Raw genomic sequence first — 27,312 nt, forward strand, 5'->3', positions numbered from 1 at the left:
TAAATAAAACTAAGATATTTTTTATTAATGTGGTTTTGGTGAGCTAACTTAAAAAAGATTTATCTAATAAAAACCAGGAGATCACGAATGCTTGTTACAGTAACAGTAAAATATCACCAAAACTGGGATTATCAAAAACACTAAGAGTGTAAATCTTCAGCAACAGATTGAGCAACAGATGCAATGACTCGCAAAGTGTGTCTAAATTTTGTTTGAACTAAGTCTTTAGAACCTGTGTCTTCATTGTCTATTCTTCTAGCTTGTGCTAGCTCTATTAGCATCTCGGGAAATCACCATGACGACTCATCAGCTGAGTGTTCAGAGTTGTGAACGCTAATTGATGCTCTACAGACTTTTGTCTAATGTTTCTTTTTTCTTATTATATCCAAATAACTTTTTAGACTCTAGATTTTATGGTCAACCTGCAAAGTAAAGCTGCAGAACCACTTTTATATTTTGCTTTGAACTCTTTAAGATCAGCATCAACAGCTTTGCAAGCTGTAAAATTAGATTTATAGTGATGTGTTTTCAAGTATGTACTGGAAGAAAAAAATAATTATTTTCTAAGTAGACTGATTGAAAGATGTACTTTACTTACTGCTCGATGCTGGGAGAGAGGTACAGTTTGGGGAAGACTTGAGTAGCTTCAGCATCCTCAAAGCTCACTGAGAGAAGAGCCACGTCCTCTCCAGGGTCCAGTGTTGTGTCCTGAGAGAGGAAAAGTCAGATACATGATGTTATTCAGTAAAAACTGTCCAGATGATCAAACTCTAAGTCAAATAAATTTCTTAAAATGTAAACAAAGATAAGTCAACTGATTGGTCCTGATGCTGTTAAGTTTTTTTTACATTCATTATCCACTGCAGATAAATTCCAACAGCTATTAAGATGGTTGTGAAAGGAGGTTTTATTCATTATTCATCGTGCACTGCAGTGGATTTAGAAGTTGAATTTTAAACTAGACCCATCCTGAAATAGACCTCAAGTCTAGTGCTAAACATGCATTCATGGGTACATCCTGAAACAAAGTCTCCAGTCTTAGATCTTTTCCACACAGGAAGCTTCTCAGTCGTCCATTTCACACCTCTAACATGACAGAGATGCTTCTATTTTAATCAATACATCTGCCTAAAAAGACTCCATAACAGCTGAAGATTTACTCACATGTAAGCACATAAATGTGACCCAAATCATCTTTTATGCTTCAGGCAAACTTCCTTTCTTAGGTGCTTAACTACAGCGATTCTTTCTTGGCTTCTAAGTGCTGCCAAAATGCGGGTGACCTACGCTCGTTGCTGCGCCTGAACACATCGTGCACTGTGAGGTTTAGCTTGTGGAAAATAACATTTTCCACATGCTAAAGAGGTTTCAGAGAGGTTTCAGATTCAGAGGCAAACACGACCCCGAGGATGATACATGTGGAAGTGTGCAACTCCCCCAAAATATTGAATGAGATAGAAAAATGAGAACGAAAGACACCAGAAGAAACATCTGTTTTGTTTCATGCTACATTAGCTTCAACAGCTGCACTCTGAGGCTGAGCTGATGACTGGGAGCACCAATCAAATCATGTGTGAGATGGATGCAGAGGCCACCCGGAGCTGCTCGTTGTAAACCTCATCAGTCTCTCTAAGGTTCTAATTTCTCATTCTGGGATGTTTTTCCTAGAGCATGGCTACTTCCCAGGCACTGTCATTAGTGCAATTCCACATCAAGTACCATTCTGGTCTCCCTCCACTGACAGAGGCTCTGCAGTGTTAATCAAATGTCTTACAGATGGTTTGAACTCATCCATTTGTTATAATCGCTGCCTGCCGTGGTGAGAGGAAATCTAACCACCATACGTGATGGACAGAGGCGCAGTGCAACCAGTTTGCAGCACAGTAGCCTCCAATGGGATCAGGCTGTTAACTCATCACACTATTGATAACAAAACCTAGCTGACCACTGCCTGAGAAGAACAGGCCTGATTTCCTCCCCAAGTAGACTGGAAGTAATTTATTCTCAGTGGTTCATTTGATGACTGAGAATTGTGTTTAATGAAAGAAAAAATAAGTAATTTAATCAAACAGAAAATGATTAAAAAAAAACCAATACTAGAATATGATAAATGTCAGGGGAAAGGGAGGCATAATTAATTAGCAGTACATATGCAGATGCTTTAAACAACAATGGCTGAAGCTCAGCTGCCCTGTCGCAGCAGATATATTAAAGGGTAAAGACATAAGAACAGGGAAGGGAGGCAGAGGAAGAAGACAGGGTGTGTGGCATCCAAAAGTGTTGCCTGATGAAATCAGCTCACATCAATATAGTCTGCATCAGTAAACAAGAACTGCTCTGTGCCTCGCAGCAGCACTCGTGGCGTCTGCAGCTGACGACGGGGGACAGATAGGGACAGGCGTGGAGTCAGGGGCCGGGGTGGGAGTGGGGTTTGGGAAAAGATTGTTTTGCTCCAGTTTGTAGCTGTCAAGTCCCGTTCCCATCTTCAGATATGATTTAATGGATGCTTCCTTTGGACTGGGACAGAGTAAACAGATGGATAAGAACCAACAGGAAGGTGAGAGGGCCAGAAGAGGAGCATGGGACGGCTCTGAAGCGGACCATCCCTCCATTCGGTCAGACCGAAGGCGCTGTTGAAGGGACAGCCTCTTTGTAGAGTGATTCAGACTTGTCTCGTTCAGAAGACAACGAAAAGCTGTCACAAGTCATTTCGCATCAGTGAAACAAACTAAACTAAAGGCAGACCCTTTAACTTTTTGCTAATGCCATTCTGTATTAATGTGCTGTGCAGATAACTAACAAAAATAGTTCTTATTCAGTGGAGGCTTTCTGCATGACAGACTTAAAACTGTTTCACAACTTTTGTTTTACAAATTGAAAACTAACTTGTTGGCCTCATACCAGTATTTTATTCTATTATCCTTTAAAAAGCATGTTAGCTGCTCTGTGAGGCTGCATGAAACCCAGATGAATAATATAAAGCTCAATATACTACTCATTCTACTCAACATGTTGATACACTGATCATCCTCATTGAGTCTACTTGTTAAATTGTTTAACACAAATATCTAAATAGCCAATCATATGACACCTCAAGATGACTTGCTGGAGAACAAACTTAGCATCAGTATACGGAAGAACGGGGATTTATTCAACTTTGAACGTGGCATAGTTGTTGGTCTGAGGATTACTGGGATTTTCTCACACAACCATCTCTAGGGTTTACAGAGAATGGTCTGAAGAAGAGAAAATATCCAGTGAGCAGCAGTTGTCTGGACCAAAAAGTTTTGTTGATGTCAGAGGTCAGAGGAGAAACAGCAGACTGATTGGAGATGACAGGAAGGCAACAGGAAGTCCAGTAAGCACTGGTTCCAACCAAGGTCTGCAGAACAGCATCTCTGAAGACACAACATGTCCAGCCTTGAAGCAGATGGACTACAGCAGCAGAAGACACACCGGGTGCCTCCTGCCAGCTAAGAACAGGAAACTGAGGCTACAATTCACACACACTCACCAACACTGGACAATAGAAGATGGAGAAACGTTGCTGGTCTGATGAGTCTCTATTTCAGCTCCACATTCAGATGCTAGACTCAGAATCTGGTGGAAACATCATGAAAACATGGATCCATCCTGCCTTGGATCAACGCTTCAGGCTGCTGCTGGTATAATGGTGGGAGGGATGTTTTCTTGGTCCACTTTGTGCCTCTTAGTACCAACGTGGCCTGGTTTAACCAGCACAGCCTACCTGAGTATTGTTGCTGACCATGTCCATCCCTTTATGACCACAGTGGAGCATCTTCTGATGCTACTTCCAGCAGGATAATGCACCATGTCACAAAGCTCAGATCATCTCCACCTGCTTTCTAGAACATGACGATGAGTTCACTGGACTCCAACGGCCTCCACAGTCACCAGATCTCAGTCCAGTAGAGCAGCTTTGGGATGTGGTGGAACGGGAGATTCTCATCGTGGATGCAGCCGACAAACCTGCAGCAACTGTGTGATGCTGTCATGTCAATATGGAGAAAACCTCTGAGGAAGGTTTCCACCACCTTATTCAATCTATCACACCAAGAATTATGGGAGTCCTGAACTGATTCTAGCAAGGTGGACCTGATCAAGTGACAAGTTTGTGGGAAAAATGTGTTTTGTGATAAACTAAAAAAACATTTTAAGCTGAAAACAATATTATTTAGTTTTCATGTATCTGAACTGAAACAAGAAATTAACTGAAATGATTTTCAGGAAAGTTTTTGGACAATAATGTTTTCTGTGTCACTTTAAGGAAGGAAGCTCCTGATTCTGGTGATATTACAGAAATAAAAGGGGCCAGTATAGAGAGCTTTTTTTTATATAAAATTAAAGAACAAATCCGGGTCAAGAACTAATGCAAAATTCCTCATGGAAGTATTGGAAGACAAAGTAATGCCACCCAGATTAATTACATGGTTTCACAGTAATTCTCTGAGGTTTTTAATGTAAAAAATAAATATTTGTCTGATTTCTAAATAGAAACCTGCCTCACTGATAAGAAGCTGCAGCATCCTGAGGTTACATTTCTCATCACACCATATATTTCAAAATTTAATGTAAAACCTTTCTCTTTAAATTGTTGGCCAGTCTCCATCGTATCTAAAGCTGGTTGCTCTCATAATGCAGAATTATTTGTGAATCCTGCAGTTAACAAAAGCAAAACAGAAGGCAGATCCTTCACCAACAAAGCTCTCCATGCTCACACCCTGGACTTGTTTAATAAAGAGCTGGCTTGGTTAAAGTCTGCTTACAGTCCAATCCAATCTAACACGTAGATTTGTACAGGATCTATGCATTTGTATGCAGTGTGAGCAGATGCAAAACGGCTCTAAGCAATCTGTGAATCTAATTTCTGCAATCTGACAAGATAACATGGCTGTTAATTCTCCCTGAAGAACCAGAATAACAGATCTACATCAATGCGTGTTTTAATAAATCTAATTTAGATGCTTGCCGAAAGTAATTATCCTGGACAAAAATTATTTACTGTTTGTAAAATGATTAAAAATACAATATATTGTTGCTTTGTCATGACTGCTGAAAGCAAATAAAAGATGTTGTCTCTGTGGCTCAAAACTTCATGCTGCACCTTTTCTAGAGGAAAAAAAAAGTCTTAAATGAGACGTTTAGAGGAAATTAAAGTGCAGAGAAGCCATGAAAATGATTTATTTGGCAGCTGTTTTTGGTTTTGGGATACACAGCAAACACGATTCCCAAACTCTGATCTTTTCCTTCTCTGCAGATCTATATGGTAAAAACACCCTAAAGGGAACAAATGTTGACCTTTTAGCCTGCTTGCCTTGAAACCATTACCTAAATTGGAACAAAACAGCATTTCCCTCTGTAATGAAATAAAAAACCCCAAATGGCCATTAATGTTTCTTCCTTTTAACCAAATACACTTGAGGGCAGCTGCTGCTTGCTTATATAAAGAGGTAGACAAGAAGAGGCATTAAAAAAAGTCTTTACTCCACAGGCCACAGGCAGGACCTTAATGAAGAGACTACTTCATCAGTAAGTAATGAGCACTGAAATGGACTCAGAGAACTGCAAGATGGGGAGCACGTCCTACAGCCACAGTGTTAGGACGCTGAGACAGTATTTACTACATGCCCCTGGAGAATGTGACTCAAGTGCTCAAGGAGTGGTTTTAAAAGCGGGTGAAGGGCACGAACGTGTGTGGACATCAAGGTCAGAGGGAGCCTCCAAGTCAACCCCTTTTCACATGGTCCCTGTCCCACATCCCTCCTTCGTCTTTTAAGCATGTGAGCGCACACATACGTAGATGCCTTCCCTCGTGTCCGTCTTTGTTCTTCCCGACACGCCGGCCTCTGGCATCGCCTCTGTGTTGCATGTGACAGGTTGGAAATGTGACAGCTGTCCTTATGCCGGACCAAGTCTGGCCAAAGTCATAACACATACGCACACTCATCTGAGGTTACAACGCAAGGCCTCCACTGCAGGGCTCAAATGCAGGAGGTAAAGGCACTTTGTCCGCCTTCGTCGCCCAACTTTAAATGTCATGCCCAGCGTAATGGGGCAGCTTGACTGACAGCAGGGTTGTTGTGTGAGGACGTGTCCAGCTTCTATGTGAGCAGCTTTGACTGCCGCTGTACATATGCTGAACACTACGTTTCATCCCTGCACAGCTAGCAACTGGAGATGCAAAACCTTTTCTTTGGAGAAGATTCAGGTTAATTTAATTAAAATCACCATTTAGCAATAGAGGTACTTTTTCAGGGTTTTATTTTAAAGCATTAAAAGAACAGAATCAGTCTCTGAGTTAGGGTAAAGAAGAAAGTGGTTTAGTTTTTTCTATCATGTTGCACTATTAACTAAATTATACCAGCAGTTTAGAGTGGCCAAGGTGCAACACCTAGAGGAAAGGATCCGACTGACCCGAACGACTGACCGGACCCGAACGACCATCCGTCCATCCATCCATCCGCCTCTTATCCAAGCAGGAGTCTATTCCTGCATTAGCTGCTGAGGTAGGGTCCACCCTGGACAGGCTGGCAGGAATTCTTCCACTTACATTAATGAGTTATCTGAAGTTTTCAAATTATATTATTGACGGGCAACAACTTTACAACTGAAACTAAATAACTAGCTGCTACACATGTAGAGAAACTCAACAGAAAACATTTTACCTCTGCTAGAAAACAAAGCAAACAATCATCGCGAGCACATGTAATAAAAAAAAAGTGAGGCAAACATGAATAACATGATTATTTTCAACAGTTAAATCACTCAATTGTCTCTGGATTTCAGCAAGATAATGATAATTAAAACTCAAGGGAAAACTCTGGTTTAGATCCGGATAACGTATGATAGTAAATTATAGCAGTGGTCTTGATGGAGGGACAAATGTGGACAAATAAACAGGTACTGAAAAACTGAGTGTTTATTGATCAGGTGTGTAAAGTATTAAAAACTCTGTGGTAAAAACAGGGTTTTTGTTTTTGTCACTTTCTTTTGGTTTTGATGATCCTGAAGGCATCGGTTCAACCTTTTATTTATGTCAACCTTCTTGTAGGACAGATTTTCTGATTTATTAAGACATTTTTTGGCAAAATCAACTTAAACTTTATTATTGCAACCTCACCAAATAATACTGATCTGTCCTTGACGTCTTGGAGGCACAGGGTGTCTTTCATAGTTAATTACCTGAAACACCAGCGGCTTTTCTGTGGATTAGAAACCACAACAACAATGGTTTGATTAAAAATAGACATGGGATATTAAAGCAGAAATCCATTGTTTTACTGTGTTTATTTGCTGTGTTGAAAATCGACAAAGTTTCCTTCTGAATTCATTTGTGATGTAAAGGAGACGTGAAAACAACAAACTGATTACTTGAGAGGAAAGTGAAAGACTAAATGTTTTACAGAAACTTTGAATTTCTTTTAGAACATATAAAAATAAATCAATAAACTTTAATAAACAAATGGCTCCAGGTTGAAAGGCAGAGGTAGATTTGAGTGTTGGGACTCTTTTTTCAGGAGTCTTGATTAAGTTTGGCAGAAATTGCTGTCATTTTCCAAGAAAAATTCATTTCAATGTCCTCGTGTAAGAAATGTTGATAACCATCTGAGTTCAGTGTCAAGAGTTTTTGACAAAGAATAATAATAATAATAAATAGAAGTGTTTACCAACATGAAATTTGAAATAATGCTTTGAATCCTTCAGCAGAATAAAGTGAATGAAGGTCTGACATACTGAGTTATGCACTGGCGTCATGGCTTTGACGGAGACTTACGCCATCACATCCTGAGAGGAAAATGGTCAAGTAAGAGGTCAAGGTGGTAGCAGCCCGAGTGTCTCGGTGCACGACATGCAGTGTTCCTACTGAGAACGAGAGTTGTAGATGATCTTTAATGATGCTTGTGGGGAAAGGATGAGTGTGCTGCACTCCGAGGACCATGATGATCCCACTCCCACCACATCCAACTACAGAGCTCTCCTTTCCAACAACCTATCAGCTCATAAACCCAGGCGGGTAGATGGTTAACCAGGCCCATGAGTTGGACTCAGTCCTGAGGATTAGTTTTGATATGAGGACAATAGGCGTGAGATTACAGAGCACACATGCTCCACCTGGAACCATGTTGGTACACCAGCACTCAAACACACCTAATTACTGCCCTGTCACCTTAGTCATAAATGCTTTGTGCATTTAGTGTGTTCGCAAACTGGAGAAAACTAATGTGCGCACCTCTTCCTGTGAAAAATCGAAGTCTCATAAGGTCATGGTTAATCAGTTTAAAAAAGCAGCTACATGTTAATCCTGCAGATTTTTGTTTTAGGGTAAGTGGTGTCCTCTTTGTAATGGAGATTGTTGTCTAATCTATATTTTTTATTTTCAAAACCCTCTAATAAGTGAGTACTTGCCAAATTTCTTCAGTATCAAAATGAATTACAGGATCCTTAAAAATAAACAGGATAAAATGGTGTAATTTTTATTATGTCCAGCTTTTTTCAGTTTCAGCTGCATTCAGCAAGGCTTTCTTAAGAAGGATAAATATTAACTAAATATAACTTTATATTAACTTTATTGCTACACTATTAGTTTTAATGCTCAATACAAAGGACAAAATTCCATTTCTATTACCACGAAACTGACGTTATTTCATTTTAACTACATATTAATTAAATGTTAAATAAATAAATACATTTAAATATGAGGGAATTATGTCCAATATACAATCTTTGCATATCTGTTATGTAAATCATGTAACTCATACATGCTCAAACATGTATGATTTAATCTACCTCACTTGCCTCCCAGGAATATGGTTGCACAGATACTTTAACACTATATTCTGCAGCCTTATATTTTGAGGTGCTTCTCCTATTTGAGACATGCTGACTACACAAGTCAATGACCTGAAGGGAATTCTTCCATCAGAGCTGATGGCAAACAAAGTCACAAGACTGACAACCATTTCTCATTGTATATTTCTGTTCCTAAAGATTAAAGTGATTCCTGGAGAAGAGCTCCCCATATTACTCTAGTCGATGCCCCCGAAGTTTGTTTTGCTTCCGCTTTGACTTTTTTTTCTAGTTGGAAAGTACATTACATATAAAATATTTTATTATCACAAGCTCAATAAGCATAATATCAGCAAACAAAGCATTATAACAGACTATCATTGCAAAAACATTTTAACATCAGATAGGACAGATGCATTAATGAGGACTTCATTCCACAATTACAACTAATGAGCATGTGCAGGTGTAGAAATTGAAAATCCAGAGGTCCCGGTTCACTTGCAAGTGAACCCTGGTGCGCTTGCAGCGTGAATGCAAATGGACCATCCAGTGAACCCCAGAAAGGAAGTGAAGTAAAACGTGTCGTAGAGCCGCATGTTGGAGAACTCTCTGCCTCTCCTGCTGATAATGCTGGACAGATTTTGGTAAAATCTGTATTAGGTTTGAACACCAAAGTAAATCAGAAACCCAAAGACTGCATAAACTAGGTGTTGCACCCTTGTTTACTAGTAGTGAACAAACTGTTTTTGGTCCTGGCCAATCAATGAGACAGATTTTCTTCTTCTTCTTCTTGGTCGTGGTCATTTTGGGGATTATTGCCCTCTAGCTAGCAGCTGTGGTAGCTGTAGGATGTTGTTAACTGATTTGATCTGCATTGGGTAAAGAGTGAAAACAAACCAAATCAAAAGAAAGGTGAAATTCCTCGCCCAATTCAACAAAGTCTCCCAGACTATCCTGGAGAATGCGCCCTTATACACTGCTCACAAATAGTTTGGAATATTCAGCTTTTTGTTTGATGTCAGAGTGTAGCTAAACTGCACTATAACCTTTATGGATGAACTTCAGCAGGGCACACATGAAGATTATCAGTTTTTTTCCAAAATTTACCCCTTCCTGATCACAGATGGCAAACACCTGATTATCTTATAACATTATCCTATAAGATTATCCTGTGATCTGAGGTTTCTTTAAGAGTGATTTTTTTTTCCCAGGGTGGCACTTAGCTCCTCGGAGCAGCTGGCCCAGGTTCAAGTCCTGGTCTGAGACCATTTGCCGCATATCATTCCCTGCTCTCTCTGACTCCCTTTCCTCTCAAGGTACTGTTGAATAAAGACCACTAGCAAAAAAAAACCCACATTCACAGTCCAGACAATCTGCTCTGAAACAGGTTGTGGCACTGATCCATGCAGATCAGTGGAAGCCAGCGAAAACAAGAGCAAGCATGGCCGACGTGAAACTTAAATCTGGTGGACTATAAAGTCCATGTTCAGGGTGTCTCCATACTTTTTTCTAGTTTAGGATTTTTCTATTAACAATAGTCCCAAGATTACCGTTATTCCCTCGTCTTGTGAGATTTCCGGTTGTTGCTATGTTTCTTTTTCGCTTTTGTTATATCATAAATATCGAAATAATCTGGCTATAACCTGGCTATATGTACATATTTCTAATTAAAATTAGTCCCATTCTCCATGACCGTTCAGTGAGTCAGTCTATCTTCATTATGAAAATCAACAAAGCTGTAACAGCTGAAAAATGGTCATAAGTTTCCAAAGAATTAACCAATGATTTCTCCACCCTAAAAAGCTGCAAGCTTCACACCCACTGCCTGGAAATGAGATTGAATGAGACACCTATTACTGAGTCATTACCTCTCAGTTCACTTTATTCGTATCATTTCCAGACATCTTACAAAGTAAGATAAAACGTTTCAGCCCATTGTAGTTTGGGTGAGCCCGATCTGATAACACAACCAGTCGTGTCAACAGCTGAGCAGCACAGCCAGTCCATATCACATTTTATAGGATTACAGTACAACATTTTAAAAGGTATTCCTTTACTGCCAGCCAAAATCTACTTAATGTTATAACCAATACAGTTGCTACTGAGACAATTATGCAAGCTGGTTATATTTCACTGTGGCGCGAGTCATATCAGTGTGACTGTGGCCAAGTGTAAATGTTAGTGTGTCACTGTTAACATGTCACTGCAATGATCTGGCCTGAGCTGCACAATCTGTGCAAAGTGTGATGCTGAGGCTCAAAGCCACAAGGGTGACTCAAGTATACGACTTTGCATATGGATCACAAGAAATTAATTAATGAATCAACATGGTAAGCTCATACTGATGACACAGTACAGAGTGACCTGTAAGTCAACTGCGTCCTTTTTAAGATTTTGTGGTAACAAAATGATGTCAAACATCTTTAAATTTTCAATTTACGTGAGTGGAACATTTTTTTTCTTCTCAGTGTCAGAGATGGTAAAGGAAACAAGAACTTAACTTCCTAAAAACTTTCAGCCAAAACAATGACTCGCACTGAGCAGACAACCGTTTTATTACTGTGGCATTTCTGGGGCTGATAATTGTAATTGCATTAATACTGCTTCATTGACAGAGTTGCAGGGTGTTTTTGTCCCACTCCACTGTTAATAAATCAATTTCGAACAGTTGAACCACTGTGGCTTCGTACCCTCATTTGGGACCAATGGGATTTTGAGCTCAAATAACCATGAAATTAGAAATCATGACAAGAATTTGGGGTTTTTGGAGAAATCGGTTTGGAGTAGAAGGAACCACGCAAATGCACAAGTTAAAAGACAAAATATAAATATTTCAAAACAAGCACTGGTTACTGGAAAATAGTAATTTTTTTAGCTTAAGCTGCTGTGTGGCTTTCTATCAGTATAAGTAACTAAAAAAGCACAAATGCTGCTTTATTTTTCCCAGCAGTCATATAAATGGACTGTAGTTATGTTTGCTCTAATCTAATCAAGCACTTTAAGTGTGTTACATTACAGTCATGTTCACTGGAGAGGATGGAGGATGAGGATGCTGAGCATTTAAAGGTGTTCAAGAAAAACATATAGATTATGTACAACTTCTAGAGCGAGGGCGGAAAGTAGGCCATATGGAAGTAATTCCATGGAGGCATGGAGAAGTGCGTGTGTGGGGGGGGTGTAGAGTGGGAAAAGGTGGAGAGTGTGTGTGTGTGTGTGTGGGGGGGGGGGGGATATATATATTCTCCTGGGACTGTAATGCTGGAAACCTCTGATGCTCGGCTGGGGGTACAGGCAGGTGGGTGGGAATCTTCGTTTGGAGATGCTGTGTGGGTGGTTCTGGGAGGGGGCTGGGGCAGTGGGTTGAACATTCGCAGAGGGAGACAGGAGGCGAGTTTGACCTTTTGGTTTCGAGGAGTCACACTGGGGTTACTGGAGCATCGGGTAGTGGATTTGAGCTCCGTGCTCTCCAACCACCCCTCCTGAGGCTGATTTCTCTTTAACCGCTTCACTCCACAGAGAACGCCGAGGTACTCTCCCTCATCTCCTTAAACAAGACTTTTTTTTTTTTTCTTTTTTTTCCGTTTTACTTCTAAAGGAGGTGATGGTAGCTTCCATGTTACATGTCTTCTAAAAGGCAGAGATGTTTCATCATTTCCTGATATAGAAAACAGCTTTAGCTATTTTTATCTGCTCACAGGGATGCAAAGAACATCAATAAGGGAGGGTGGGTTTCTAACAAGCAAAAACTGAACTGTTCCTTAAATGCAGAATATATATAAAAACCTGTGATGTTCCTAATTAAAAAGATATGCTACAATCACTTTACTGGGAGTTCTTAGAATAACAAAACAGAAACAACAACATAGCATCAGTCTTAGGTTTCATCACCATGAAGGTGAGGCTCTCTGATAAAACAATTGAACTGAAAGCACGTCTGCCAAGAAATCATGATGCAACACATGACTCAGATATGTTGTTTATCATGTGCAAACAATTATCAATTCATCAGCGTCAGAGACATTCTGTGGCATTAGTCACCACATATGCTCCCACACCTAGCCATGATATGATCCAGAAAGACTTCATAGGCCAAATGTGTGTCATCTGTGGGAAGAGTGTTTGCCAAGGTGCTTCTGATGAATTCTCACTTCTGATGAGGAGCACTAAGTTTAGCAGCGCTGCATAAAGGGAAATGAATTTGAAAAACAGGGAACCATAAAAGAAGAAAAGCTCTGTTATAAAGCAGAGAGAGAGACAGAAAACATCAAGAGGCTCACGTTTTCTGTTGCTAAGCACCTCATCAGGCGGAGAGGCTCTGGTGCCACCAGTCATGTGTCACAACACGATGTGGCGGCGAATGCCCGACTCCTCCACCTCAAGGCGTGACCTTTCTGAAAGCATCAGTGGGGCTGATGTGTCCGTGGATAAGCAAACCTTCTGTCCATGTCACGTTCACACTTGTGAAGATGAAGAAAACTTTATCTCCTAATAAGACTTCTGAGTAAAAAATCCAGTGTTAGAGTTAATTAGAGGGTGGATGTTTGGTGGAGTGATACTAGAACATTATTTGAGATAAGCAGATGCTACGTCTTCATTTGCCATCTGAAAAAGCATGCATTTATTATTTACTTTTTCTGATTGTTTGATTAGTGAATTACCAAACGAAAGGGATAATTAGTAGATAGAGAAAACAGCTATAATTATACAAAACAGTTATAAGTAATATTTAGTAAAAGGGTGAATGGTCAAATCAGAATATCACATGACTATCTTCTGCTCAGGAGTCATCATATAAATCTGGATTCCTTGCCACCACAAAATTAAAATTTCTTCTAACACTGACAAATTTCAGCATCCTGCTTCTATTTTAATATTATTCAGAAAGAAAAGTGGTGACATTTCTTTCTGAGCATACGGATAACCACCAGTCTTGGTCTACCATACATTAAAACATCCCGGATGTGTGATGGGTTCAATGACAGTTGTCCTAGTTGTGTCACAACTTTTCATGGTTTTGCTTGTTTCTTATTGAAAATTAAAGCTTGCACCATTTATTTATTCATTGGCTTACAATTAACATTATATTATCAGATCGCCTACAAGGCTTAACACCTGCCATCAATACAACACCAACTAAAACAATTCATAATTTATCATATTATTATTATTATGTGATTGTCTTTTCATGAATATAGTGACTGAGGCCATTCATTTACACACCAAAAAGATGATAATGGAGTTATCAGATATTTAAATCTTGTATGAGATGGCATCCTTTATCAGATAAATGGCAGTTTGCAGATTAACACACATAGATTTCTCCTCAATAACCTGTCTTCCTGCATGGAAACGGATTTATTCAGTTTTTATTTCCGTGCAAAACAAAAATAAAAACCTTTTCTTCTGTTTTTTTTTAACAAAACATCTTAACAAAAGTCTCAACGTAAGCGGAACACAAAAGAAAAACACAAAGGTGTGCATCAGCAGAAAGTCGGAGTACAAAAGTAAAACATTCACATGAAGTTTTCAAGGCTTATTAGCTCCCACATTAGCAGCTAATGCTACGGCTGTGGGCCTTCCCTGATGTTGAAAATAACAGAAAGTTACATCAATATGTACGCACACTGAAATAAATCTGATATTGTGTTAGAAGATATACTTTTTTGAATATCACATTGCAGAAATGCATGTAGATGTGTCAGATCTAATTATTACAATAATCTGATTACTCTCAGTTATCTGATTTTGATGGTCATGTAAACCGGCTCAGGGATGACAGCAAAACCTAACTGCAAACCATTTACGGAGCAACTGAAAGGGCTTGTGTTTAAATGATAAAAACCTACAATTACAGCAGTCATCTGCTACAGGACTGAAGGTGGATTGTACCATTTATGACAAAACCCAGACGTAGCTCTCAGCATGTCCATAGAACGTCCCCTCCTTTCTTACAAAGGCTAATCAAGCCTGATGCACTGGTGATCATGTCAGCTGACTGATGTCAACACAGTGCCATACCAGTGTTCCTAGCATTAAATTTAGTCTGGACACACTGAAGTCTTTAACCTGAAAATTAGCCACTGCTACTGAGAAAAAAAAACCTGTTGCTATTTTATAGATTTTTACTTTTAGCTAGTTTTTTTTTTATTTATTTGTTTTTTTAATATCTGCCAATTGTAGCTTCCTGGGTTTTGACCAGTCTTATACTATAGATGCTTGAGTAGACAGACCTCACTTTTTTATTCCTTTTTCATAAACAAAGAAAAAACAGGGCACAAAAATCTAACATTTCATGACCGCCTGCAGTGTCTGTTTCTGTTTTGTTAGTTGTATATAGCTATCTCTGATTTGGCAAATTAATATGGAAAGGTAACTGACATAAGAAGCCAAAATATAAAAGGTGTTGTGGAGCTTTTCAGAGGAACCTAACAACTTGCTGAAAATGTTAATTAATGTTTACCTAGGTATTGTTGGTAGGTATTAAGGTATTGTAGAGATTTCAATAACTTGACAACACTAATGATGACATTTTTGGGGGTTTGCACTGTTGGATAAGTCACAAGTCACAACCTAACATTTATTTCCATTAAAGCAAGTTTTAGAGGCCAAAGGTCAGCTTTGTTTAGCCACAACAATCCTCTCCAACGTCCAACCAACATCTGTTTGTCTACAAACACAACACACCCTCTTCTTAGCTGTCCCGTTCCAGTGCCACATTTAGGTAAATAACCATCTTCTGTAACTCATGAGGTAATATTGTTAAAGTTAACCTGCTAGCCACACTAGCTCCAGGAGCTTCCTGCTGTGTTATTTGTTGTGCCTGAGTTTTCAGCCCTGCCCGAACAAGTCCAGCCAGTCGAGACAGTGAGGGTGATGTGTATCAAACCATATCCTACACCAGCCTACTCAGCTCACACTTCCTGCTAATATGGTACCTACAGACAGGAATTAGCTTGTCATTAACATCTGAAAGTTTACATTTAACAGCACATTTATGTCTTTTAAGTTCATTAATAAAAATGTGTGGTGAAAGTTAATTTTTAGTGAAAATGGTTTTAAGCATTGCCAACAAAAAGACAGCTGGTGTGAAACAGATTTTAGCTACTTTCTCTGGATGGCTTTAAGTTAGTCTCCTTAGAGACACTGAAAACACGTTGCACCAGCAGCATTGTCCTACATTAGTACAACACTAATGATTATGTCATGAAGTCAAATATTTGCATTCGGCTCTCTGGGTGTTACAGGGTGTGGGCATCACTAACCACAAATTGATATTTACAAGAATGTAGATCAAGTGCTTACTGGTTTCCATGGCTATTCTTTTTTTTTAGGATTTAGCTGACGGTTATGGTGTATTCAAGTGTCTGCATGCTGTCATTTCTATTTGAGGTAATATGCAGTAATCTAGAATGACTTCACACTCCTCCTGACTTCTGTACAACACTTTTACATCAGTGTAATTACCACAGTGTGGTTTATAGCATGCTGTAACACTATCACAAGAGTCCAATGACCTCTGAAGTTTCACCTTCTGTTTTAAAGTTTACTATGATGCAGCTCGAGCGTCCACAGGAAACTCTGAACCCTCACAATAACAGAGTTTAATACATCTAAAAGCCTTCAAGAGTTCAAAACAAAGCGTGGGAATTGGGGCAACAATTTATTAAATTATAATAACTGAGATTAAAAAGCAAGGCTAATTTACAGACAGGTGATAGATTAAAGGTAAACCTGAACCTCTGACAGCTTCAAAGACGGGTGTGTCCTACTGGAAAATGTTTGGATGTACTTTACCTCTTGAAGGGAAGGCTAGCTGCAGAGCTCGAGTGCAGCTAACCAATTTAGTGTATTATATTGTATATTAATTGCACATTGCTCAAGTACATCTCTTGTATGACTAAAATTGAGGGGAAATACACTTATAAATTCAGATGAAGTGTATAAAATTGTATAAATTAATATATTATAACTGTATATTATATTTGTTTTGTTATTCTTTTTGCTTATAAGGTCATAATGTTGTTTAAACAGGTATTGTAGCATCAGCTTGTTAGCATCCAGCGCCTCCTCTCAGACAGACTGAACTTGTAATGATTTACTTTGAAATAACTGTCAAATAAAATATTAAATATTATTGTAGCCTGTCAATCAAAGAGGAATACATAGGTATGCCGTTTTGATAGATTAGTCTAAACCGACAGACAAGGTTTTGGTATGCTATTATTCTGACAATATGTCAATCCGTCAACGCCGGCGGCTGTTTCTCCTCCTCTAACCTGGGCTGGGAACACATGACGTGCTGAGTTTGTAGTATTACTATCATATTTTATTTTGGCTTTAAACAACTCACATGTGTAGTAAGTCTTGTCGAGGCCTTGTCTGCTCTCATGCCCATTAAAAAACTAATGCTTCCAACACTATAGTCAACCCAATGAGTAAATCGCATGCTATACAAGAGGGGCTGAAAGGCTAGCTGCTGCCTTCTTGGCCGTTTCTCAGTATGTGTACTTGTCTGTACTTGTATTCTTGTGAAACATCATCAATTAAGCCTCAAGAACTGTTCCAATTTAAAGAAAGCATCCAGACAACTACGCTCCAAATTCCCGGAGGTGTACTTGCCACGTCCATTTTATTGAGGATGCTTCAGAGGTGACTTATGCAGACTTCAAGCAGCCTCGTATCCCAGAATGCACAGCAGCACAAACAGAAAGATGGCGGAGGACAAAGCTCATATGCAACGATATATATATATATATATATATATATATATATATTTAACTTTAACTTTTTGTTTGCTTAAAACGTTTTTAAAGTGGCTTCATCGTTAGCTGAACAGCTAACAGTTGGTTGGTTGGTGCTCAAATAAACTGCCCCATTTACTACGAGATGTCTTTAAAACTGACAGTTCTTTCAGCTTATATCTGAAACACACTTAAAGCAATTATCAGAAGGTTTAGAAAGTATGCAAACACTCAATACAACTTTACACTGTTTATTTTTTGTTTTGCATATCATGCTAAAGGTTAAAGTAAGTTTCTAAGCCTTCTTCCACATCCGGGATCATTGCTCCTGTATCTCCCTACTCAGCCTCGCCATTTCCTCTTCAGCTTCAAAGTAGAGCGTGCCAACAGCAACAGCACGTGGTCGGTCCATTTTTTCTGTTTTTAGCAAATATTTAGTGTTTTTTATGTTTTTATTTCTCAGCAACGTCTTTGACATACTTCTGACAAGTCCATATTAGCAAGTACATAAGTACATTTAAGAGTACTTGGTATTGAGAAATGGTTTGCTGCCCAGACATATTAAGGGGACGGACCGGTCCATCCCCTTCATATGTCCTGGTGGTACGCACAACTTTTATGTTCCTGCCACACTTTGCAGCTGTGTTCCTGTCATTTAATTATTATGAAAACTAAACGATTTTAAACATTTATGAATCGTAATTGAATCGGAACGCGTTGCATTGATTAAAATTGATTAAATAGTGAATTGGCTACCTATTTATTTAGTTAAAATTATGGCATTTTCGGTTCTCCATAGTAACACGTTGACCCAACAGGTTTTGCTTAGTATTTCTTTGATTTGTTTGCATGTCTGTATATTTAATAATAATAATAATTTCCTAATCTTAATAGGATGTGTTTATTACATCTTACTCTATTATTTTAAACTTTGTATGATACATGTTTCTTTATTTTTTTATTGTAATAATTTCTATAGCAACATGCTGCTGTAACACATGAATTTACTATTCTACGAGATGAATAGTGATAAAGTGAAAAAAGTTTTATAGACTTAAAATTTTAAAAACCTTCCACTGGAAAGGAGAGGTTAAGGAATCCAACAAAAACTCAGCTTTCAGAAACAAACAATGATATAGGGATTATATTTTATATATATTATATATCAAAGCACATACTGCCTGGGGTTTAATTTTCCTTAATAAAGGAAGCTTTGAAGAACTTTCCTAAGTTTGATGACGGTTAAATGCGGCTGTGTGGGATTTAACCAAGCAGGGGTCCTGGTAACTTCACAGGAACATGAAGCAACATGCATACCTTTTCATGCAGGTTCAACATGAAGCACCGCATCTGCTTCTATGTTCAAATCCAATACTTTTCACTGCAACAGGTGCTTTTTCAAAGATGCAACAGGGAACGCTCACATGCACCAATGATTAAAAACATTATTCTGTCACGAGCTCCAAACATTATTTCCTTACACGCTACTAAACAGGTGGCTGTGCTGTATTTTTGTTCCCGTGACAGCCTGAAACAACATTAAGATGAAAGCGTGTTATCATTACCAGAGGCAGCCTCATCCAGACTGCCTTTAACTTTCTGGTTTCTCAGAAGGCTGGAAACCGAAGAGATCCAGATGTTAAAGCATCTGGCAGTAATCACAGCAGGGGTTCTCAGATCCAGAAAGCTTGTGAATGAAACAAGTCAGATACTAAAGTCTGTATGTCCAACAGTGTTGTCAGTCCACTACAATCATTAATCAGCTATCATTTTAAGTTCACAGTCAACAGAAACAGCCACCACTCAAAAAGGTCCTACTCATTTCCTGTTTCAAAATTTCATATCAGTCCAGAGTTAACCTCACAGAGGAACTAAATAAGCTGAAAAAGTGGTTTGATATAAATGAATTATCTTTAAATTTGAATAAAACTAATTTCATGTAGTTTGGAAACCATGAGAGAAATGTAGAAGTAAAATGAATCATTAATAATAACAACATAGAAAGAGTAAATGAAATAAATTCCTCAGTGTGATCTGATGGAAACCACAATAGTTATGTTTGGGGGAAGCTGGAAATGGAGAAAACAAGGCACATACTAAACCTTATTTTACCATACATGAGTGTAGAGGTGTGCAGAAATACATTCAAAAGTAAAATACAAACAATACATACAAGCAGAAAAGGGCCGTCAGATTGATAAATAATACAGGATGCAGAGATCACACATATAAACTCTTCATAGAAATATTAACGCTGAGGTTTCCAGATTTAATTCATGTAAAACTGTAATATATATATATATTCAGAGAAGGAAATAATTTACTTTCTAGTGAAATAAAGAATTTGTGGGGCTACGATTTAAGAGGTTAACAGAATGAAAACCTCCAGCATGTCAGGACAACTTTAAAAAGTTTTTAATACCAGGGGTAAAATGATAAAACAAATTAACACATAAATTAAAGCAAAGTAAAAATATCTACCAGTTTAAAAGCAGGCACTAAACACAAATATGAAATAAATATGAGCTTGAAGAATCCAGGATGGTAATGCCAGAGATTTTGTGTTCTTTGTTTTTGTATTGTGTCTCATTTATTTTTTACTTTTATTTTTCTTTTTATTGTGAAATAGATTATTACTGCGTGTTGTAGAGTCGTGGTGTTATTAACCTACAAATTAATACTTCTTTCCAGACATGTGAGGAGAAGTAAATGTTCTGGTATAAATGTTGTAAACATGCTTGAAATAAATTATTTCTACATAGATTTTCAGACTTTGACAAAACAAACTGATGCTACTTTAATTTAGCCAAAACAAATGTAATAAAACCCCAAAATGAGTTGAACAAAACTATTTAATTTTTCAGTTTCTCTTAAAGCTGCTTTACCGTGTTCATGGACACAGCTGTAACCAGAATCCTGCAACTCATTTCTCGTTTCATACACCCTCGAGTCCTGTCCTTATGTCTTTGTCTTTCCCACTAAAGAAGAGAGGAGAGGAAAATGAGGAGAGTCAAGGTAACAGGCTAAAATCAAAATGAGACCTCTTCGCTTTGATCGTCACATGACATGGTTTTGCTGCATCAATGCTTTTTAATATATGTCGCATCAGCATTTAAAGTGTTTGTGACAACTTGCATGTCCATTTTTAATTCAAAGTATAGTCTACTAATTTAGTTGTAATAAAAAGACTTCTACAAAAGGACTCTTGATTGTATCATTCATTCTAGCTCGTCCTTTGAAACCTCTGCTCTCCTCGCTCCTCCAGATGCATTCATAAAATAGAGATCCTTGAAAAAATGTTGCTGAGATTCATTTCTGAGAGACAGGAAGGAAGACTGACACAAAGCCGCCTGAATGCTATAAAGGTTTGCTTTCCATATATAAAGAGATCTTGATCCATCTTAATATGAGATTATTAGTGATCCTCTGTATTTATGGAATTTAAAAATCGCAGCAAATTGTCTTTCAAGCTAATCATGAAGCAGATGTGATGCAGTTATGAGGCAGTTTTACTGCTATATTAAGAGTTTACCCTTTCAACAAAATGACTGGGGTCAACTGCAGAGCAAAGCAGTTACAAAGAAATAAAACTAAAACTAAATAAAACTGCTCTGAAACTTCCTAAAAAAACAAACATTAAGGAACAAGGTGAAAGCAGCGAGTGTGTTTTAATAAGAACAAATATTTCATTTCATCAGAAATGCGACAGAAGAGCAACTCTGTTTAGTCAGTGTGAAAATGTGAAATACACTGTACTTCCTTTTACTCTAACCCACAAGCCACAATGCATTTCACGTACATTTTCATTATATAACAGCAACCAGGCACTTTTTTCAGCAGGAAATAGATTAAAAAAACAACTTATCTGTTAAATTAGTTCACGGTTTGTACATTTTAGTATGGATGACAAGTTTGTTCAAAACTACAATAATTAAAATATGCTTCTATATAAATTACAGCTAAAGGGGGCAACAACGAAGATTTCATAGTGTTTATGGAAATATGTTGTAATGGTCTAAATGAGAGGCCCCTGGTCTCCTCTCTGACGTCAGGACTGATGTAACAGTTATGTTAGAAAGTCACAACCCACCGACCCACGGTATCCTCCTCTTTTGCAACTACTTTCAGCTTCTTGCAACAGAAGAGTTTCAGTTTGCAGTGTCAGCAAACATCGTGAGGAATGTGGATTTCCTGCCATCAGTTTGGACCCAAAGTAACCTTATCCATATTTTTTATTATATATTCCAGCTCAGACAGCAGCGTCTTTATCTGTTGACAAAATCATTAATCGCAGTTGGATAATTAAGAAAAGACAACTAATCTACCTTTAACACTTCCTGCATTCTCATGTCATATTTCACTTACAGACCTTTTATGCCTGACATTTAAATTCATCTTCAAATGCATGCCAGCTATAATACATCCACCATTTAAAAGCCACATAATTGTTTATCTGCATGGACGCATTGGCTGGCCTTTTCAGATTCCACTTGCACACTACATTAGTGAAGCCCAAACTGGCAATTACTTGACAATGTCTTTTGGGCAACTTGCATTCTGCCTAAATGCCATATATCTCAGTGCTGTACAGGTCTCTCAGCAACAGGATTAAAAAACCACAACAAGGATGTGGTTTACCTTGATTTTGCTCACAACACAGCTGCAGATGAGCTTTGCAAACTCAACTGCAAGAACCAGTAAATGTAAATTAGGATTCAGCTATTTTAGGTGGGGTACGATGACGTCTTAGTTCTAACCTCTGGATAATGAGTGAGCGTTTTAAACTTTTTATGTAAGGCAGCTAGAGTTTAACAACACACCAATCAACATCAATACATAGATTTAACAGCCAATAGCACCAATCAGAGCATGACATCATCTCTTATCAATGGCGGACTCCTGAACTGGATTGAATCAAAATCGCATCACGGAATAATGTGTGACACTGGCAAACAATTGATCCTGGATTGATCATATCAGGATCAAACATGTAGCTCCTAGGAGTGTAAATGAAATTTATTTACCCATCTACATAGCTTCTAGAGCAAAGCTGCTCAATTCAATCCCAGAAGGGCTGAAGTCCTGCAGGTTTTCAACGTGTCCCTGCTCCAACAAACCTGACTCAACAGCCTATGAAGTTCTGCATAATGACTCATTAATTTGAGTCAAGTGTGCTGGAGCAGGGACACACTGAAAACCTGCAGGACTGCAGATCTCGTAGGACTGAACTGAGTAGCCCTGTTCTAGAGATTCCAACTGATGTGGTTGCTAGATAAAACGATCCAGTCAGTTGCGGGTTTACATGATGGAACGATTTAATATGATCATGTGACATTGACATGTGCAATGTGAACTAATTTGGAACAAGAACAAGATTTTTTTACTGTAAAAACATGAGTACGATGGAACCATATTGAAAATAAATTTTTGCTGTACATAGGTTTCTTTTAGTGAAGCGACAAAATCAGTCTCAGTTTCCAATAAAAATGTATCTGCCACAGTCTAGTTCTGTTTCGCTGCCACCAATTTTCAAGTCTTTCCTGAAACTCCTCATGTCAGCATACGTAGAAACGTACAAATAATCAGAATGTGTGTATATATGGTGATTTTTTCCTGTTGATCTGATTGTGAAAAGGTTTAAACTACTCTGGATCGGAAGAGAAAATTATTGAGGCTGGTTGGATAACAAGTGTAACATGAGGCAGTTTTATTCTCATTGGACATTTACACGTTTGGACATGTGCTGTAGAAAAGGACCAGATGGTGGAAAAGTAGAGTTTCTGATTTCTTTATTTCAATCTACACTTCAGACCAGCTTTAACACGTTTAAACCCAGACTCCTTAAGGAAACTTTATGAATGTTTCTTTTCCTTGCCTCGCTGTTGGTTATTACAAACGTGTATTTCTGTGCTAAACGGAGCACTCAGGCTACTTTTTTATTATTATTATTTTTTAAATATAGAGCTCTTGGTTTCTGTTTAGTTTTTTGTCCAAATAAATTCCAACTAAAAATAAATAACAGTTTATCTCCATAAATAAAGCAGATTGCAGCTTTGGGACAAGCTTTTAGCATGAAATGAGACTAAATTCTGTCCCTAACACATTAAACAACCTGCATGATATTTGGTATTTTGTACTTTCTACTTAAAACCTCAGTCTTAAACAGGGAAATGATTCCATTTCATGGCTTTGCCTTTTTACCCCCTTTTCCCCAATTTCAGTGAGACATGAGAAACTGTTTGCTAAATATCAACTCCTAAGACTTTTCATGTTGAATTTACGGAAAATACTGCAACTTGAAATGTGTTTTCATTTGTAGTGGGTCTTAACATACAAATACAAATAAACCATTCATAAAAACAATATTTAACAAAAGCTACAAATGAAAGTATGAACTGGACATTTTACGATGTGAAAATAAAACAGTTTTGTCAAAAATTTTTATTTTTTTTCTCCAATCTGAAGGAGCTTTAAATAGAAATTGTTTTAAAATATGAGAAATAATTCAAATACACATTTATAACAATAAAAAAAGATTAAAACCTAGATTTCTCCCCAATACTCCAACGTCTTTGTGCACTTAAACCTGTAAATCAGATTTATTTAGTTCTTTTCCATCTGCACTTGTCTTAAAAATAAAAAATTGTCATTCCCACATTAGGACAGCTAAAGCTAAGACCGTGGTCGTCACCACGGTTGAGAAAACAAAACCAGATGTTTTAAAAATAACAGCAAGTTTTGTAGTTTTAAATCACTACGTCTGTATGTACGTCCTCCAAAAATAAAACCAATACCAGACTGAAATATTTAAACCATGGTCTTTGACTCACGTATTTCTGCAGTGCATGTCAACTGTAATAAAATATCTGATTACACACAATCATCAGATTCTTATGGTCATGTAAACGGGCTCAATGGTTACTTTTACAGGTATATCAAAAAGCTAATTCATGAAGTTTTAATTAACATTCACAGGTTTAAGATGAGTGAAAAATGTTTAGGGCTGGGCACGTTAATTCGTTAACACAGTTTTCTAGTCTCGTGCTCATCGGTTGCAGCCTGTGTTTACAGCTTCCTGATTCAAAGAAAAACTGACAAACCTCCTCACTGAAGACATTTTCATGGAGTAATTCTGTGTCACTGTTGCATGAATATGATGTGTTCACTTGACTGGCAAAAAAAAAATAGTATCTCTGAAAAATCTGATCTGTCATTGTTCATGTACATAAAAATGCATATAAATGTACGACTGTGTGAAGTGGTTTGTCCTTTAAAAAGGCATTTCTGGATATTCCTTTACTTAAAAAGAGCCCTTATGCATCATCATGGGGTGACAGTTTGATGTGAGTATAGTTTCTATTGTGTGCGTCTATGTTTTCAGATCTTCAAAAACTAAATATATTTGCACATAGTCAGAGCGTTACTTATGCAAAATTCAAAATCTAGATTTGTTTTTCTAAAGAACGCCAAAGATATTCTTTCTGAAGACATTAATGAGCAAACAGGAGCTCAGATCTTAGCAGAAAAGTTCTGGTTTTTATAACAGACTGCACAAAAACCAGAGATAAGGCAGCGCTGAGGCAGAGAAGTAGTACACACCGAGCATTATGGGAGTAACCTGCAATTATTTTATAGCTCTTAAGATTCCTGAGCTCTTAGTCAGTGTTTACCGTGGAGGGGCAGGGCAAGGCCACAAATTACAACCACTTGCTCTGGCACCAAATGCTCAGGAGTCACGCACAGGCCCGAGCTTTGAAGGGCAAAGTCTGGTTCAGGTAATATCCTGTTCTCTTCTTACTTTTGTCATGAGACGAGCAGAATTGGCATCAGTATCTTTAAGCTGCACAGGGCTGATGGTCAGCTCTAACAATGTTGCAGCCATACGCTCGACGTTGTCACCTGCTCGCAGTGACAGTTATATATGAGGGGGTGTTCATGGATGTGTGTGCATTCAGGCTTGTTTTCCAGGTCTCTGCAGAGGATTGTGAAAGAGCCATCATGTGATGCTGTGGGCTATCTTCAGCGACGACTTCTCCAAAAGCTCAACTGCCACGCAGAGAGGGACAGAAAACCGCAAAAACAACCTCATGGGAGGTTGAGAAAGGAGCAGCGATTATGTGGCAACCAAAAAGTTAAGGTGGCTGTAGCTGCAGGTTGAAGGGGGTTCTAGTTTAACTTGGAGAGCAAAGGCAGACAACAACGTGTCAGAAACGGGGACGAGATGAAGTGAGGATATTGGACAAAGACAAGCAATATGTGGTGATTCAGCAGTGTAGGCCGTTGCATAAGTGGCTTTGTGTCATTCTCCAGCTCACTTAATCCTGATTTCTGAGGAGGAGGTTCTGAGATGTTCTTAAAAGAAAGTCAGGTGCTCAGACATGACACCATAAATGTAGGATTGTGGAAGATGAAGCATGTTCAGCGGGAACCCTCGACTCTCCACTGACAGCTGTTCGGGAAAACAGTGCATCACAGATCTGCGGAACTGTGCATCATGTGGAAGAAATGTGATTGACAGATGTGTTATGCACTGAGTATTTGCAAAACAATGTTACAGATTATACATTTTAAATGCAAAAGTCATTTGCTTTTCTTTTTATACTCGTCCCTTTTTGATAAATCTTTACCAAAATACCAATAAATTGCACAAGCAAATTAAAGAGTTGCTCTTGATGAAAATTGAGCAAATGCTTGACTTTGGTCCATATTAAAAGCTGTAAATCATAACTATTTTCCCCTAACATATATTATAAAAAAGGACTGAGTAACAGATTCCTGTAGATCGCCAGACTTTCAGCAGGAAAAAACAGTCAATCCAGTCTGATACTTTAACAAATCCTAAACCAAATTCAATAAAGCACAAAAATAAATGCTTATGTAATTTTCTTTCATCATCGGTGAGGCTTTCTGTAATTGTCTTCAAACAGAACAGGGAGTGGAAGAGCATCCTTCCTGGACAATTAGCACTTTATAGATTTCTTGATCAAACCAGAGATCAACAATGTCTGAAAATAAGCTCATTACATGGAAGAGAAAGACAGTCACATATGTGATATTTATCAAAGTTAAATTTAGTCAATACATGCAAAGAGGTTAAGAGTAGGCTGGTATTGTTAATGAAAAGAAAAAGCACAATCAGGCTTTAGAAACAATCAAAAGCTGACATGATGCAAACAGAAAACCCTCCAGTTTGATCCGTTTATTTAACACTAAACTCATAATAAAGGCTACAGGAGTACAGGATCATTTTCACTGAAGTTAAAAACTTAAATTATGCAGAATAAAGAGGTATCAGCTTAAAACAGGCATCAGGAAGTCATTGATGTACTGAACATGGTATCGCTGCAGAACCTCAGATGATACAGAAGAGAAAATATACTGGAAAAACACACTGGCTGGAAAATAGAAGAAATACTGTAATCTGCCACCCTATCAGGTCTAACTAGTCAGGTCCAGCTGACTAGTTAGATAATGATTAATTATCTAATTGTGAATGTACAGACACATGCGTGTGTGTGTGTGTGTGTGTATGTGTGTGTGTTTTATCTGGATTTTGATCAGTTTTTCGTTAGCATGTATTTTTTCTGTCAATCACCACCAAAACCTTTCATTCACACTGAGCCACCAATTTAAGAACTTGTAAATACCTGACTGAACAGAGTTCCAGTTAACCAAAAAGAATTATTAGACAAATAAAAACAATCTGCTCGTTGTCACAACATGACAATGACGAGGATACTTATGCACAGACTCCTCTGTAGAG

At 38.1% G+C, this 27,312-nt stretch overlaps 1 protein-coding gene across 2 annotated transcripts in view; it reads right to left on the bottom strand.

The window, feature by feature from the left end:
- babam2 (BRISC and BRCA1 A complex member 2) overlaps positions 1 to 27,312 on the bottom strand; it is a 105,839-nt gene that overhangs the window by 30,965 nt on the left and 47,562 nt on the right. For both annotated transcript variants that reach the window (XM_041971398.1, XM_041971399.1), the window contains exon 7: positions 599 to 708. In XM_041971398.1, the coding sequence (XP_041827332.1) occupies positions 599 to 708 (110 nt within the window). The remainder of the gene's footprint in view (positions 1 to 598; positions 709 to 27,312) is intronic.

The sequence above is a fragment of the Melanotaenia boesemani genome, chromosome 20, assembly GCF_017639745.1.
Source record: "Melanotaenia boesemani isolate fMelBoe1 chromosome 20, fMelBoe1.pri, whole genome shotgun sequence".
NCBI classification, from domain to species: Eukaryota; Metazoa; Chordata; class Actinopteri; order Atheriniformes; family Melanotaeniidae; genus Melanotaenia; species Melanotaenia boesemani.